Raw genomic sequence first — 14,466 nt, forward strand, 5'->3', positions numbered from 1 at the left:
GGCCCACTTGTGTACCCTTGATGACCCCATGACACAAAGCTTTACACCTGCCCTGGACCCGTCAACACTGACATTGGAATGTTGATGACTGGAAACATGTTGCCTGGTTGGACGAGTCTCGTTTCAAATTGTATCGAATAGATGGACGTGTATGATATGGAGACAACCTCATGAAACCAGAGACCCTGCATGTCAGCAGGGGACTGTTCAAGGTGGTGGAGCCTCTGTAATGTTGTGGGGTGTGTACAGTTGTAGTGATATGGGACCCCTGATACTTCTAGATACGACTCTGACAGGTGACACCTATGTAAGCATCCTGTCTGATCACCTGCATCCATTCATGTCCATTGTGCATTCCGATGGACTTGGGCAATTGCAGCAGGACAATGTGACATCCCACTCATCCAGATTTGCTACAGAATGGGTTCAGGAACTCTCTTCTCAGTTTAAAACACTTCCACTAGCCACCAAATTCCCCAGACATTAACATTATTGAGCATATCTGGGATGCCTTGCAACATGCTGGTCAGAAGAGATCTCCACCTGCTCGTATATTACAGATTTATGGACAGCCCTACAGGATTCCTAGTGTCAATTCTCTCCAGCACTACTTCAGACACAGTGGGAGTAGAAAGAGAGTAGCTGATAACAGAGATTGAGATCAGAATGATTAACTGCAGGACTGAAGAATGTGTTGGCAAGACAGTTTCTGTCTATCCTATTAAAAGAAGCTGAAGTTGGGGGAAGAGTGAGACGGAAAGTGAAGAGAAGTGGTTTCAAATGGCATAGATTGCAAAGCAGCCACTTAAAGACAACCACATAGTGCTGAATAACATGTTCTGCGATTTGTGATGAAGCCTGCCCTTGGCCATAATTTGGCAGTGATTATTTGAAATGGACAGCTGGAAGGTGGATTGATAAATTATTTCCTGTTAATGGAGAAACAATAAAATATGGGAAGATGGAAAGTTTGGAGTTTAAATTACTGATATCAAAGTCAGAGTACACAGGGTGTTAGTTTTGATGTGGAATAACTAAATATGTATCGACATGTAAGTAGGGCATTCCACTTATTATTTTAAGTAAGTAGGTCAAAAGTGGTGAGACTTAATGTGCCAAGTTAGTGAGGTAATGTGCCACATTAGTGGAGGTATGTACGTAGGCCAGCAATTTGGTTGCCTGGAAAGAGTATGAGGGAGATGAAATTATTGTATGGCTGAATGCTTGTGGGCCCAGGGCTCAAGGTGTGCCCAGCAGGTCCGGCTAGTTGACTGGTACAGATGAGTCCAGGTACAAAGGTGAGCAACATCACCAGAAATGGGTAAATCCCTTTTTCTGCAGGAGACAATGTTCCATGAAATGGCAGACTGTCAGACAAGCAAAAGACAGCTTCTTACAGCTCTTCAAAAATCTATAATAATTCACAGTCAAGTATTAAAGCAAATCTGTATACATCCATGATCTCAGAAAAAATGAGGCACACCCAATGACACAACAATATTTTAAAATCTTTAAAATTATAGAAATTAATATTTCACAGTGAATACACATTTTCACAATGAACCCCTGAATTAACAACTTTTAAACGATATATGACATTTCAGACAACAGAATTACACTATATAGCTATTATCTCCGAAAACTATGTATATGTATCTATTTTATTTCTTGATTTATTACATTTTGTGCGTCTTTTCATTATGCAAATGTTTTTCAGATCATCGTATCCCCTACAATTACATAGCAAATGAATACATGATGAAGACCTCACATTTTGCCATTCTGGTGTATTTATTCAATGAACAGTTTACTATTTTGCCAGTAACTTTATTTAAATATTAATTACAACTGATAATACACAATCATGGTAACTTAAGAAGTGGTCAAATGCATTGTTAGCTGACACCACTATTAAAAAAGAGTGCCCAAAGATGCTTCTGACAAGCAGGAGTAATAATTGTTTAAACAATAGTTAACAACAACTCACTTTCATTTAATATGAGCACACTTGAGCAAGGATACTAGCTTATTTATCTATGAATAAACCTCTATTCAAAATTATTGCGAATGATCTGAGTCTGACCAAATATTTATAACTTTTTTTTAAAATTTAAATATTGTTATAATATATTAGTTCAGTCCAGGAAGTGCTCAAGATGAGTCAGATCTAATCTGCAAAACTTACGAATGATGTATTTTGGTGGGGACGGCCTTCAGCCAATGGGAAAGCAGACAGTAGTGGAACAATACAGGAGTCAAGTGAAGACTGGGAATATTTGAGTAAGTAGCTCAAGGGAGTGATTCTGAGCACTTTTACATTGGTGTTGGAAGGAGGCAGGCCTGCCTGTGGTAACGAGTGATACTTGATTGTGAAGGTGATTGATTCTTGGTGGTGAACAGCTGCTACGATACTTTACCTTCCAAAGGGACTTCATGTTTCAAGAGGTCTGAATGTGCTCCAGTGTAGGACTAACTTTTTCCGCTTGTATTAAAGAACTGACACTGTTGCTATTCCTTATATCAAGGGTGATAATTTGTAAATCATGTTGAACTTTGGACTGCTTTGAGCTAGTGAATATTTCATGCACTGTGATTGTGAAATGGACTTAGTTTCTGCACGTATCTTCGATGGCTCTTTAGTTTGGGGAATTTGCTACCATTCTCGCAAAGCTCTCAATGTAACTTTACTGTATTTGATAATGGTCTATTGCATCTGTATTTTAACTGAATATAGTAGGACCACTTCCCATTTATTTGAGGTGTCCTTTCTTGAATAAACATTATTCAACATAATTATCTGGCGTCTACATCAATTAAAGATGTTAGAACAGAACGCTTGTTATTAAATTATTCACTTAACTTTTATTTTATATTTCTGTTTATTTTATTAACTTTCAATTCTAACCAACGCATAGACTATTTAACATCAGGATCACAGCAACAGATTATTATTTGCAGTGAATTAGCTGCAGAGCATGAAAGCAAATGCACGCATCTCAGCCCTGTGACTACATCAAGCTATTCTTTTTTAAACAGAATCGCAAAATCCTGAAGTACCTGAAATTCAAGTAACCACAGGTAAGGACACAACTGGTTTGCTCATATGGGATACTGTGCAGAAGAGCAACTATTCATCAGTAACCTTTAAACACCATCGCAACATCCTGTTTAAAGTGTAACCCTTGATTCTATTTATAATGTTGTTCGCCAGCCTAATTTTGATAGCTTCCTTTACAAAATAGTCCCAACAGTGAGATGCTGTGGCAACCATGTGTGTCTTACCCTACAGCATTCTGTGCCCCTTAGCAAGACAGTGCTTTGCCACTTTGGATTTCTTAGGCTGCATCAAATGTGTGTGGAAATGGTCAGTACACCTTGTTGAATGGTGTGAAATGTCTGGCCAACATATGATTTCCTAAACTGGCAAGGGATTTTATAAAAACCATGCTTCCTCAATCCTATGTCATCTTTAACTTAGCCAGAATGCTCTAATCTTGACTGGTGGACAAAATAAACTTTTGATAATATATCTTTTTAAAATTCTTCCGATTTTCGAAAATAGGCACCCACTATATGGTACAAAGGCCACTGATCTACAAGCCTCTTCTTATGGTTCCATCGCAGGTCCAAACTCAAAGGCACCTCGGGCCTGTTTCTCTACATAACCATTCTGCTTGAACATGAGCTTAAGGTGTTCCAGCTCTTAAGTCAAGCTCTCTGCATCTGAGATGGCGTAAGCCCTCTTTACCGTCTGCATAACCCCTTTGTGTTGGTATGATGGACGGTAAATTGTATGCAGATTCTGGTCTATATGTGTTGGTTTTCAATAAACAATGTGTCTCAATGTTTCGTCATCATTACCCTTTCAGTGAGATTTGGAACTCTGTTTTATCTGATGATAAAAAATACAAGGGTCGTTTGACAATTTGTGGAGAGAATGCTGTTGACCTTTCACAACATGTAAAAGGTTGTTATTTACAGTATCAATCAGTTCCGGTGAGATTAGAATACAGCATTCTCAACAGAAGATGGGGATCAGGTAGACTGCTTGATCTGGCTGCAGACCAGAGAAGAATATCATCAAGACCTAGTGCTGTTCAACTTTCTGCATATTACGCAATCTACAAAAATAAAATGAGTATTGAGATGTAACAAATCATTTTATGGCAAATGATGGGTTACACTCTCAGTCCTTCTATATGATAAAAGATGATTGTGACATTTAACAAAAGTTTTTTGTTAGCAGTTAAGTTTTGGACAGAATATTGTCATAGAAATGGTTTATTATTATGTGCAGGTAATGCAAGGTATACGAGTGCAGTACGCAAGATGGGATGATGAGTTTAGCGGGTCTACCTGCCGTGGGCTGCCTGTTCATAGACCTCGTGGCTTGGAGGTACGTTGCGGCCATGGAAGAACAGTGCTAACAATAAAAATAGTGATGTCATGAAAGTAGAACAAAAGAAGTTTTGAAATTGCCATTCTGTTATACATTCTGAGTAATTTTGCTCATCAAAATGTATTCTTGTTGTGCACGATATTTGTATCCAAATAGTTTTGGTACAATTGTGTATACATATCTGAGGACAATTAATTCAATGTATAAAGACTGGTGTTGAAAGAGGAAACATTATTGGTCAATGTGTAAAATTGAGAAATATTCTAGCTTTCTTTCAGCCTCTAGCACTGAAGACACTGCAAAGCCAAAGAAGTCCACTAGCAAGAAAAGAGACATGGTCATCCGGATTTTACTGACTGGTCCAGATGTAGTAAATTTTATGAAATAGGTGCCCAAGGAGAATACATTTCACAACAAGATAGAGTAAACCAAGAAATTGACAAAATATGCTCCATTACACTTATATTATTTAATCGTTACTTTAAACTGAACTAGGTTACTTGTAACAATTTCATGAAAACACACATAAAATATATTTAAAAAGAGCACACTTACGTTTAAGTTCCTCCAGGATGAGCTCTTTAGATTTTAATGAATTCTGAAGTGACTCTTGTATCGATGACAGATCAAAATTATCAGAGGTACCCATCTGAAAGTATTGAATTGCACATTCTTCCTGCTTTTGTATCGCTTCAATTTCTTGAGAAATATTGTTCATTTTTTCTTTATCATTCTCTCTCCAGCTATCTATTAATTTCTAATGAAGCAAATGAAGAGGAATAAAAATCATACATTGTCACTGTATAAATTCAATGGGTTGTTTGAATTCAGTTTTAAGGTACTAATAAGAAAATATATGTGAACACCAGATGAAGGTTATATTACTTACAACAAATACTACAAACAAATTCATGTTACACAATATTATTTCAATACATAATTTTTATGGACACATGCAGAAAGCTATACTAGCTACAAATTAAGGCTGTGAAGGTCTGAAAAGAAGACTGACGGAGAGACAGGAGGAATTGATATAACATAAATCTGATTTGCAAGAACTGAAGAAAATTAAAACAGCCTTATGTGCAACAGTAACATCATCTTTAACATTTTTGTGATTTGGTATTATCTAAAACACTGCAAACTACTTAGGTACATAATTACCTTAAGCATAACTGAATGACAGGCACATAAAATGTATTCCAACTGTTTCACAGCATGTACTATGATGGATGATGGTTCAGAATTAAGTGTGAAAAAACTATTTCCAAGACTCAAACCAGGAGAAGGAAAATATTGAAGCATTTCCACCATTTGAGATTCTAAATTTTTTTCATTCTGGCACTGAAAATGACAAAAAGAGCATTTTAATAGTATTAATACCAAAAAGCGAACACTGAATCACCAAATAGTGGTCTGAAGACATTTTGTATAAGAAATTCATAGTTATGAACATAAGCTTTAATAATAGATATTCCTGAAAGGCCTTATTTAAATTATTCTACAGAACAGTTATGAGATGATAGAGATGCTTTACAGTGCAGACACTGGATAAACTATGAGTACGTATTATGCAAGTGCTACATCTCTGGAAATTGATGCAGACACAAAACCTCTGTGGACTGCCAAGATAAAGGTGGCATTACCTACATCGGTGCCAACTGTACCATCCTTCGTTCATCAAGAAGGCTTGGTCTTTAACAAATGTTCACAATTATGTTAGTAGATAATGATTATATGATACAAAATACATAAATAATCTTGCATGTATAATGTCATCTGAGAAAGAGAGCAGTAAGTGTTTCAGAGAAAATGCAAACACATCTAGCATCACAACATTTTTTTAAATTCAACTCAATATTTAATTTTTCAACTCATTTCACTTTCTTAGCATATGAACTGTTTCTCTCTGCTTTAGAAGCAGGAAAAATCTCCTATTCATCACCACTCCTGTGAAAAACATTGGATTGTGTGATATAATGATTAAATATGCCCTTTAGCTAAAAGGAGGAACGATACTTACTCTTTTCATATACATCACTTTCAAGTAAGGTTGTCATATGTCCCGGAAAACCAAGATTGTCCCAGATTAGCAGTCATGTAACTAACATCCCACCTGGCCGAGTAAAAGTCCCAGATTTTTGAGAAGTAATCCCTTTACATAGATATCCAGCAAATAAATTTAAATTCTGCCCAATCTCTTCAAACTTTGATTAATTTGAAAGTTCAAGTCTCAAAAATTGTAGATTACGTTTTGCATTATTGATGAAGTAAGTAAACTATCAAATCATTGTCTCTTTCTACATACTAGCAGTGTTACAGCTTCCTTTTCAAATGAAATACTACACAAGTCTTGTCCAGTATTCTATGTTTTAACGAAAATAATCTGTACAAATCCATTAAGTTCAGTTTGATATTCTGATAGGAGACTGATGATACTGAGTGTGAAATATTTAACATTTATAAGGTCATGACACCAAAATGGAAAACACCGTTTAAAGTTGAATGCATCATAGAATTTCCTTCAATGGCATGAGGTCGCAGTGAACATGAAACAGAATGTAAATTCGGTAAGTATCTTCCTGTTTTATTTTTAAATTAGAAATTCAACAAATAATTTGTGAAATAAGAAGTAGGGTTCCCTTTCCATGAAGTCATACATAGTAACTTTAAAAATGTTTTTCTTTACAGTTGCTATTTTTCATTTTGAGGGAAAAGTGACACCAAAGATCATGTTGGTACAGAGAAGCACACGAATGCCATGAGTTCTGCATCCTTCAACAGGCAACTGAAGAACTATATACATAATGACAAATCAGAAAAAAGAAAAGTAGATCTAGCTATCACAAAGGCATTGTTTGCTTTTCATTCAGTAAGGTATAATCACTCTTACACCTCCACCATGCGTACAAGCAAATTGTTCCCAACAATGTTCAGTGATTACAGAGAACTGCAAAAACATTTCCAGCTCGAAGACAAAAACTGAGGCAGTGTAAATAATGTAATTTCACCTTTAATACAAGCAGAACTAAAAGAACCTTTTCAATAGTGATTTTGTTAATATCCGTACAGATGCTAGTAATCATAAGTATCACAAGATGTTTCCTGTGATTATTCAATACTTTGACAAAGATGAAGGTGTTTAGTCAAAACTATTAGATCTGGCTGAGAGTAAGAATGAACATTCTGATTATTTCTAAATTTAGTTCATTCTGACACAAGTTTCTAAATTTATTCTTGACTTTATAGAACACAACAATATCAATGAGGAAATATGTGCATAAGGGGAAAATAATACAAATACTAATTTTGGGGATCTGGCTAGAAAAGGTCAAAACAATGCTTTTACAGAATTGTAGCTAGACCAATATTTCATTAACAGTATGTTGTATAGACTTGCTAATACATATTTTTGTGGAAGAGAATTATGGTAAGTCTTCAAGGTATTTGAAATTGTCGTGAATCACAGTAGAGCCGCGATTAGCAGTCTAACAACACTTTATTCCATAGTCACAGAACATACAATATAACAAGTCAAGGATACATTGTCCTAAGAGTAAACAAACAGTCTCTCACTTGCGAGAAGTACATCACTCTGTGACATCCTCCCCACCCTGGTCGACCTCCAAAGGTACGGCCAGCTGCACAGGACGACTAATGATGTGACCTTCTGGTGTCCGGAGTATTATCGTCCTTACCCTGCCGTCTCTTCCTGGTAGTACCTTTTCTATCCTGGCCTTCTTCCACATATGTCGCGGACGAAGGTCCTCTTGGATCAGCACGATGTCGCCAGGGCGAAAGGGGATGACTCGTCCCGATGGGCGTTTAACTTCATGGTAGTTCCGGAGCTCCAATAGGTATTCTTTAACCCAACGGTTCCAAAAACTGTCTCAGTCGGAATTCCTTTGTTAAATTCGTGCTCGCTGAAGGCTCTGGTCCCGTCGGAATAGTCGTAAGTTTTTCTCCCGTCAGAAAATGGGATGGTGTGAGTGCATCACAATCATCTCCTGGTGTGATGGGCCTGGAGTTCACCGCGGCTTCAATACTGATCAAGGTGGTGTTCAGTTGTTCCTCAGTGAGCTTTGCGAGTCCCAGTACCTTCCGTAGGCAACGCTTTATAGTGCCCACCATTCTTTCCCACCATCCTCCCCACCAAGCCGCACGGGAGACAATGAATTTTCAGGTAAGACCGTGGTGGGCGAGGAACTGATAAGATTTTGTGGTGGTTAATGCCTTCCAAAGTTGGGCTAGTTCCATATTCGTGGTGTGGAATGTTTTCGCGTTATCCGTATATATCGTGTGGGGTAGTCCGCGTCTTCCGGTGAATCGCTGAAGTGCCATAAGAAACTTGTCCGTTGACAAGTCTGTACAGAGTTCGAGGTGTACAGCTTCGTGTGGTAGCACATGTGAAAAGAGTGATATATGACTTGTGCGTTTCCTTCCCCACTTTGATGAATAGTGGGCCGGCAAAGTCTATTCCGGTTACAGCAAATGGTTTGGCAGGTGAAACTCGTTCAGGTGGCAGCGGTGCTTCGATCTGTTGCCCTCGTGGATTCTTCAAGATCTTGCACGCGAGGCATGAGTATAGGATTCTTTTGATGGCCTGACGAGCTCTAAGGATCCAAAATTCGGTTTGCAGTTCGGATAGTACAGAACGAACACCAAAGTGATGAAGGTGGATGTGTGTCTCTCGAATAACCAATTGTGTGAAGTGGTGGGAACCGTCAAGGAGTACAGGATGTTTTTGTTCCCTATTTAGGCTAGTGCACTGCAGTCGACCTCCTAGACGTATCAGTCCATCTTCTAGGAAAGGATTGTATCGTGCGATTTTTGACTCTCTTGGCAGTGGTAAGTTATTCTGAAGTGCATGTAATTCGTTGGGGAAGGAATCTCTCTGGCCCACTTGAATCCAATGCATTTTGGCAGCTGATAATTCGGTGGCTGTAAGTTCTCCTGAAGATTTATTCTTCTGACGAATGTTGTGTAGGAAACGGAGAGTCCATGCTGTGATAGGAATGAGCTTTCAGTATGAGCTGAATTTAGGTAAGTTCAAAAGGCTGGTTGGCGTAGATATCGACAAAACTTGGCTCTGCGTTTTCTTCCTCTTTTCTTCGGGAGGAAGTCGTACCATTGTTGGAGTATCGTTGTTTGGCCAGCATCCAGGAGGGCGTGTAAGCCAAGGCGGCCCATGCCACCAAATGTCCTAAGAATTCATTTGGTAGCCGAGGAGTCCACGTGAGAGGTGGTCAGCAGGATTGTCTGGTCCTGGGCAGTGTTTCCATTGCGTGGGAGTCGTGTGTGTTTGTACCTCAGTTACACGATTACAAACAAAGGTCTTCCATCTGTTAGGGTCACAGCGAATCCAACTTAATGTTATTGCAGAATCCGTCCACAGTATCGCACGGGCAATTTTAAAGTCTGTTGCGCGGCAAAAGTAACACAATAGTCTGGTCCCAACTACTGCTGCTAAAAGTTCGAGTCGAGTCAATGTCACCTTCTTAATAGGAGCAAGTCTGTTCTTGCTACAGACTAAATGGGTTACAATGACATCATCTAAGACAGTACGAATGTACAAAGCTGCTCCATATGCCTTTCCCGAGGCGTCACAGAATACGTGCGGCTGAGAGTCTCTTCCATGAGCTGTAGCTATCCATCTAGGGACACGAATATGTGACAATGAAGGTAAGCTAGATATCCAAGCACGCCATCGTGCCCCTAAGTCCCAGGGCATAAGTTCATCCCAGCCAATTCCTCGGCACCATGTGTCCTGGAATAGCAATTTCCCAACAAGAGAAACTGGGGAAAACAGTCCGAGTGGGTCATAGAATTTAGCCGTACATTGTAAAAGGAGTCGTTTGGTGGCTGGCTCTTCTGACGACCTTCTGATGATTTCGCTAGGATCGATACAGAAGTAGTCACCTGCGGTGTTCCAGTCTACACCTAAAACTTGAGTCTGGGTGTGGAGTTCTCGCCCTTCTGCCCTCCAGATAGTGTGGAGTTGTTCACAGTTGGTAGCCCATTTTGATAAGAGGAGACTGATCAATTTCATTAGGGTTACAAGTTCATAGTATATAGTTATCACCAAATTATCACCTTCTACTGAGATCATAAAATCGTCCATGTATGCAGTCTTGTTTATAAGTGGCGCTACGGTGGGAAATGCTGTCATACACTTGTCGGCAAGTTCTCTTAGTGTTGCAGAAAGTAAAAATGGGCTGCAGGTCAGGCCGAATGGGAGTCTGTTAAAACGGTATTCTGTTAGTTCGTCCGTCGTTTGAAGATTTCCTGTTTGATCCTGGCTAATCTTGAACCAGAAAAATCTGGTCAAGTCTTTGTCCTTTTCGTTTAAGGTTAATTGAAGGAAAGCTTGTGTGATGTCCGCGACGATAGCCGTAGAATATAATCTGAAACGCAGTAAAATTTCCAGAATCTCTGGTAATAGGTTCGGTCCTACTTCTAATACCTCATTCAGAGAAGGTGCATTGTTTTCGTGAGATGAGGCGTCAAAGACTATTCTCCACTTAGTGGTTCCGTATTTCTCCTTCCTCACTGCATGATGAGGGAGATAAAATAGCTCCTTTCCTGAGAGTGGGGTGGGAGCGACCTCGACTTGCCCCTTCGTAATGTAGTCTAGCATAAGATCGAAATACATTTGCTTAAATGTCTCTTGACGTTGAAATCTTTCCCTGAGGTGCTTGAATCGTTTTTCCGCGATAGGTCTGTTACTCAAAAGCACTTTATGTTGCATTTTGGGAAGTGTAACGACTGCTCGATGATCCTTTATAGAGAAAGATGCTCTAAACTCTTCAAGAAGTCTCGTATCCTTGTTCACAGGTAGATCCTGATCGGCAGTAATCCCTATAGTTTCCAAGTCCCAAAAGCGTCTGAAATCATTGTCAGAGTGCAGAGGAGATCGGTCAGTCTGAGCAAAATTTACCACGGTTGCATGCACACAGGCTTGTGACTTGTTACCACTAAGTATCCAGCCAAACAGAGAAGGAACTAACACTAAGGTTTCAGAGATGCGTATGGGCGAATTGTGCTTCACTATCTTCCAATAAAAATCGCCTCCTACAAGAATCTCCACGGGAAGATCTTCTGTTGAATCGGTTTTCGGATCTGCTAGCGTAATCTTACGGGCATCTGGTAAACTCTTTATATGTTGTGGAACTGAAGGCTGGTGAGAAATAACGTGAAGGCAGTAAGTGGCACTGAAGAATTCTGCCAAAGCCCCTTCATATTAAACTGAACAAGCCTGCGGTGGCGTGGGCGTGTAGGGTTTGATTCAAAGGAACAAACAGTTAGTTCTTGTCGGTCTATCGTTTGCAGTTTGAGATCATTAATCAGCGATTTTGCTATGAAGCTGGACTGACTACCTGCGTCCAGTAGACATCGCGTTGTCCTGCTCAATCCTGTAGGTCCTGAGACGTATACTTGAGCTGTCTGAAGGTATGTGTATCCGTGGGGAGCAACAGATACCTTTCCCACGGAAGTAACGTTTGTCTGACCCGCTGGACCCCTAATATCCTTTCGTTCCTCACAAATGGACTTATGATGCAGTCTTTTACAGTTAACACACCGAGCCTTTTCTTTCTTTTTGCAATTTGACACTTTGTGCCCACGTTGAAGACAAAGAAAGCATCTGTTTGCTAGTTTCAATTTATCTATTCGATCATTAACGCGTACGATCTTCTTACAGTCTTGCGCCCAATGACCGTCAGATTCACAAAAGACGCAGAATGGTTCCTTTACGCTGGTATCCTTCGGAGTCGATCTTTCAGATTTCGCATGTATGTGAAGTGTGGACGCTGTGGGAAGGTTATTAGAAGTGCTTGAAAATTCACCGCGTATCTTCTGCGTGGTAAGCGCCCCGTCGACTTCCTCGTTCGGAAACTCCATCAGTTGCAAAATGTCCCCTTAGGATATTCCTGTACGCTTGGCATGAATTATCCAGCGGCGGCATATATCATCCGGAAAAGCGCGTAAAATTTTCGGGGCGAGGACTCGACCGTATCCGTTCACGTCTTCCCCAAGTGCCCGGAGAGCTTGAATACGTCGCTGGCATTCAATGAATGTTGAATTAAGTTCCTCTGGAGTGGACAGCTCAATTGGTTTTATGGCTTCGAGATAATCTAAGTGGGCTTGAATTATTCGACCCTTGTTGCCATAACGCGCTCGGAGAATCCTCTTCGTTTCTGCATACGTCTTGGCTGTCACCGCAATACCGTCCACTAAATGCTTTGGTTCTCCCGAGAGATAGCCGCGAAGAAAAATGTGTTTATTGATTGTAGTTACCGTCGGATCTTTGTCAACCGACTGCTCAAACTGCTCCCAGAATCGCGCCCATGTCTCAATATCGCCTAAAAAAGGCTCAAGTTTGATCGGCGGAAGTTTTACTGAAGCTGTGGGAACACTCATTGTTACAGATTGTGCCGGCGGATTGTCGGGAATCTTTATGTCTGCTACCGATTTCGCAAGCTGTTTCTCTATTTCGTGAGACAATTGGGAAATTGTGAGTTTCGCGGTGTCTATATAATCTTCGCATTTAGGAACATCTTCTTCGTATTCGCCATCGTCTAACAACTCGTGAATATCCTCATCTAATTTAACGAGGCGGTCCAGAACGCTTCCCAATCTGTCATTGTAATTTTTATAATCCGTGATTTCCGATGTGTTGGGCAACCTTGCAACTTCCGCCACGAGTCGCGTAATGTTTGCTCTTTCTCTCATACGTTTTCTCTTTAGAGAGTGTAATTGCGCTTCCGGTTTGTGGTCTGGCACGTCCATTCCGTCCAATTACTCGAAAATTTAAAGCAGTGTCGGCTAGCGATCAGCTGGTCCTAGTAAGGCGTTATCTTTGGATCGCTAGTCGAAGTAGTTCAATTGATGGTCGCTAGATGGCAGCACTAGTCATAAACAATCTACAGGCGTAGCATAGGATCTGATAATTCGTTAAAGCGCTAATCAAACAGCTACAATAGCAGTACACACCGGCAATAATGTAATCAGTTGCCTTTACAAATGGCACTACAAAACATGTTGCGTGATAATTCAATCGAACTTAGCTGTGTATGATGGCGGTTGTCGTCGAAGAGCTTGTTGCGTGGTGTAACAAATCGCTGCAGTAAACCCCGTCGTAGTATTGCCGCGTGACGTGCGTCCAGAATTCGGTTCACTACGACAATCGTGGAATTGTCTCGGGCAAAGTCTATTCCCGGGTTTCGGCACCAAATTCTTATGTCGTGAATCACAGTAGAGCCGTGATTAGCAGTCTAACAACACTTTATTCCATAGTCACAGAACATACAATATAACAAGTCAAAGATACATTGTCCTAAGAGTAAACAAACAGTCTCTCACTTGCGAGAAGTACATCACTCTGTGACAGAAATGAAGTACTGATCTGACTAACAATTGTTACATGGGATTGATTAGGTACAGAGATGCAATAACATCTAGTTTGGACTGAACCATATGCTTTCTAGTTAAGAATAAAGAATGGGATTGTGCACAGCCTAACTTAACAACAACAGTTTTCTCAGTAGAAAGAGAGGACGGTCTAGGCTCTGAACAAAGTTAATCTGAAGATCAGTACTATCTCACCTTGCTTGATTTTCTAGAGTGGACACATTATTCCATTAGAAAATAATGAAAAAGAGAAAAAGTATTGGGATGAATGAGAAACATTAAAAATTTTGAGACAGAAGAGGTGAAGAGTAAGAGCCACCAAATAATGAACAACTGCAAAAAAACAAATAAATAAAAATGTTATTTCCATCTTCCGTCATCTTTCTCGCAAATCACTATTCCAAAAAACTTTGACTTTCTCCATAAAACTTGCAAAATTTAACATTTTTTCCCCAATTCTTTCCTATCATCGCCTTTTTCCTGCAAAAAGAGAACATATACACCACATTTGTATGTCTGAAAATGCTAATCGAGCCATTTTGTCTTGAACCGCTGCTAAGTAAATGTTCCTCTGTCTCAGACTGTGTTCAATAATGAGCACCCAGTTTTTGTCATTCTTCCAGTTACACTTGTTCAATAAAAATATTCACAATAAAGAT

The 14,466-nt window shown here is 39.8% G+C and overlaps 1 protein-coding gene and 1 long non-coding RNA gene across 2 annotated transcripts in view; one reads left to right on the top strand and one right to left on the bottom strand.

Annotated features, from left to right (window-relative positions):
• Nucleotides 1-4,364, top strand: part of LOC124593753 — a 64,096-nt gene extending 59,732 nt beyond the window's left edge. The window contains exon 3 of the long non-coding RNA XR_006978145.1: nt 4,298-4,364. This is a non-coding gene — a long non-coding RNA (uncharacterized LOC124593753). The remainder of the gene's footprint in view (nt 1-4,297) is intronic.
• The window catches only part of LOC124593751 (A-kinase anchor protein 9-like), a 505,072-nt gene that overhangs the window by 314,022 nt on the left and 176,584 nt on the right, over nt 1-14,466 (bottom strand). The window contains exons 13-14 of the mRNA XM_047132086.1: nt 5,564-5,743; nt 4,955-5,156 (exon numbers count right to left, since the gene is read on the bottom strand). Coding sequence (XP_046988042.1) covers nt 4,955-5,156; nt 5,564-5,743 — 382 coding nt within the window. The remainder of the gene's footprint in view (nt 1-4,954; nt 5,157-5,563; nt 5,744-14,466) is intronic.

Source organism: Schistocerca americana, chromosome 2, assembly GCF_021461395.2.
Source record: "Schistocerca americana isolate TAMUIC-IGC-003095 chromosome 2, iqSchAmer2.1, whole genome shotgun sequence".
Taxonomy (NCBI): Eukaryota; Metazoa; Arthropoda; class Insecta; order Orthoptera; family Acrididae; genus Schistocerca; species Schistocerca americana.